Consider the following 2475-nt stretch of genomic DNA (forward strand, 5'->3'; position numbering starts at 1 on the left):
ATAACTGACTATTAAGAAATATTAAATTAAATAAGCTGATAAAATAAACATGTTTCTTTTGAATATTAAATAAAATATTCTGTGATTGCTGATGATAAAACATGACATCATTTTTTAAAAATTCCCATTTGTTTCCAAAATCAGTTTGACTTTGTGTCCTTGGTGGTTGAAGGTCTTCATCTGTCAGCAGCTGTACACACCTCGTGGGAAGACCTTCCCTTATGTGCAATACAAGATTGTAGAAAAAAATCCCCCGTATGAACGAAGCATGTTTAACCATTTCCAGTAAAGTCTCCTCCCAATTGGCTATATATTGATGGGGACATGAGCCCCAAAATGCGCACTTCTTAGGTCTCCAGCAAGACCCTACAAGGAGGAATTATCCACCCAAACCTGCAGCATCTCCACTCTTGTGAGGACTTCATCCTTCTGAGGACCTTCCCAGCTCTGAGCCTTACAGCATCATGTCTCTCCGGTGTCTCCTCCTGTCTCTCCTGCTCTCTTTCTTCGCCCCTGCTTGGTTGACTCCTGTGTGCATAAACGACTGCTGCCATTTCCTGGAGAGCTTCCCCAGCAGGCTGAAGGAGCTCCGACGGGACTACTCCCGGATCAGAGACTTCTATGTGAGTAGAAACATCTGCTGGTCCTGCAGCATCACTAACTCAGGTGATCTCCAGGTGATGCTGCGCCTCGTCGCCGCAGGTGCACCACTCACTCGCTCAACTTTTTTTTTTTTTTTTTCCTTTTCAGGAAGCAAACGATGACTTTGACACTGCGCTGCTAGACCAGAGCGTAGAAGACTCCTTCAAGGTTCGTTTCTTTATAACTCATTAAAAAGCTGCCTCTTTGAATGGAGGAGAACCCACATCCGAGCCTTAACCGGACCGGTGCTCCTCTGTCTCCAGAGTCCGTTCGCCTGCCAAGCCATCAACAGCATCCTGGACTTCTACCTGAGGACGGTTCTGCCCACCGCCGTGGCCGACGTGACCAACCAGACCAGGGACCTGAAGCCTCATGTGGAGTCCATCCAGCACATCTTCCACCAGCTCAAAGCTGATGTGACTAAATGTGTGAGTATCTTCAGCACGTGCCCTCCTACACGGGAAAACGGTCACGTAAATAGGAGGCGTTCGTTTGCCCTCTGTAAATCAGAGTTTCACCGCAGATATGCGAGGATTTCATTATTTATTATAAAAAATGTGCATGTGCATGTGATTTTATTATTATTTAAGGATTACTTTACTTCTAGGTGTCAAATGCACTTAAAATTTTACAACTACACTGCAAGAAATAAATTGTTGAATTTACTTAGTTGCTTGCATACAGACATACAGAAATGTTCACAGTTAAATGTTGCTGTGTTAAAAGTAAATCTATATTACTCTTTACATTTAACCTACTGGGTTTAGTGGAACCAGTTGACATAACTTGGTTAAGCGAATTCAACATTTAATTTCTTAGAGTGGTTTCTGCATGAGTATTAAAATATTTTGACACTTTAGGATGGTGAGACAGAGGCTTTAGTGGGGAACAAACGTTCTTTGAAGCTGTGTGGTAAAACAATCTAAAATGACGTTTCATTTCTTCAGCGACACCACTTCTCCTGCAAGAAGCAGTTTGACATCAGAAACCTGAACTCAGCGTACAGCCAGGTGAGCATCAGTCAGAATCTACATTGGCACAAACGTGTTGGATAATGTAAAAAATAAACAATAAGATCTAATGCTGTGACAGAAAATCTAAAGTATTGTGCGTCTGTTTGCAGATGGAGAACAAAGGTCTGTTTAAGGCCATGGGAGAGCTGGACTTGTTATTTAACTACATTGAAAATTACCTGGCATCGAAACGGGAGAGACACATGTGATCTCTGCTCAAAAACTTTGCCGAGTGTTCCTTTAAAGAGAAGACATGTGTCCATAATACTGAATGTCTTTAGTAACTTGCTGTTGTCTTTGTTGTTCGGAGACTTTAGTTTATTCTGATTTTGTCCCGAGGACAAACTGAGCACCACATTGTGTCATACACATGAACTGATCAAGTGTATTATTTATTCTGTTTAATTATTATGTGACATCTGTAGGGTTAGGTAAATTGAGTACTTTAAGGCTCAATATATATTACCTCTACTTATTATGACCAATAAGCTGGGATACTCAATCTAAATATAGAATATCACCCTGCCTGTTTTTTATTGTGCTTTAATCAGAAGATTCTAGGATTCTTTATTTATTAGGGGATTGTACACACTTCGTTTTGGTTCAGAAAACAGTCAGGTTCATAAAAGTAAGAATTTATTTTACAAATAATTAAAAAGTGACAAGTTAACTAAGCATTTACTGTGATGGATGGAACTAGATGTGATGTATGGACCCTATGTGTGAATGTGATGTTAGTCAGAACTTCCGTATCTAGGAGAGCTGCGTTCTGGATGTAAAAGACTTTGGTTTGCGTTAAGCTATGAGGTTGATTGTTATC

At 40.6% G+C, this 2475-nt stretch overlaps 1 protein-coding gene across 1 annotated transcript; it reads left to right on the plus strand.

The window, feature by feature from the left end:
- The first annotated feature begins 338 nt into the window (after nucleotides 1–338).
- Nucleotides 339–2178, plus strand: il10 (interleukin 10). Its single transcript, XM_015960096.3, has 5 exons — nucleotides 339–623; nucleotides 751–810; nucleotides 906–1070; nucleotides 1590–1652; nucleotides 1766–2178. The coding sequence occupies exons 1-5, from the start codon at nucleotides 465–467 to the stop codon at nucleotides 1862–1864; spliced, it is 546 nt and encodes a 181-aa protein (XP_015815582.3). The 5' UTR covers nucleotides 339–464; the 3' UTR covers nucleotides 1865–2178.
- The last annotated feature ends 297 nt before the right edge of the window (nucleotides 2179–2475 follow it).

This window comes from Nothobranchius furzeri, chromosome 3 (assembly GCF_043380555.1).
Source record: "Nothobranchius furzeri strain GRZ-AD chromosome 3, NfurGRZ-RIMD1, whole genome shotgun sequence".
NCBI classification, from domain to species: Eukaryota; Metazoa; Chordata; class Actinopteri; order Cyprinodontiformes; family Nothobranchiidae; genus Nothobranchius; species Nothobranchius furzeri.

Coding starts and splice junctions, on each gene's coding strand:
- il10 (XM_015960096.3), top strand. CDS start 465: ATGTCTCTCCGGTGTCTCCTCCTGTCTCTCCTGCTCTCTTTCTTCGCC. Junction 811..905: donor GCGTAGAAGACTCCTTCAAG/GTTCGTTTCTTT, acceptor CTCTGTCTCCAG/AGTCCGTTCGCCTGCCAAGC. Junction 1,653..1,765: donor TGAACTCAGCGTACAGCCAG/GTGAGCATCAGT, acceptor GTCTGTTTGCAG/ATGGAGAACAAAGGTCTGTT.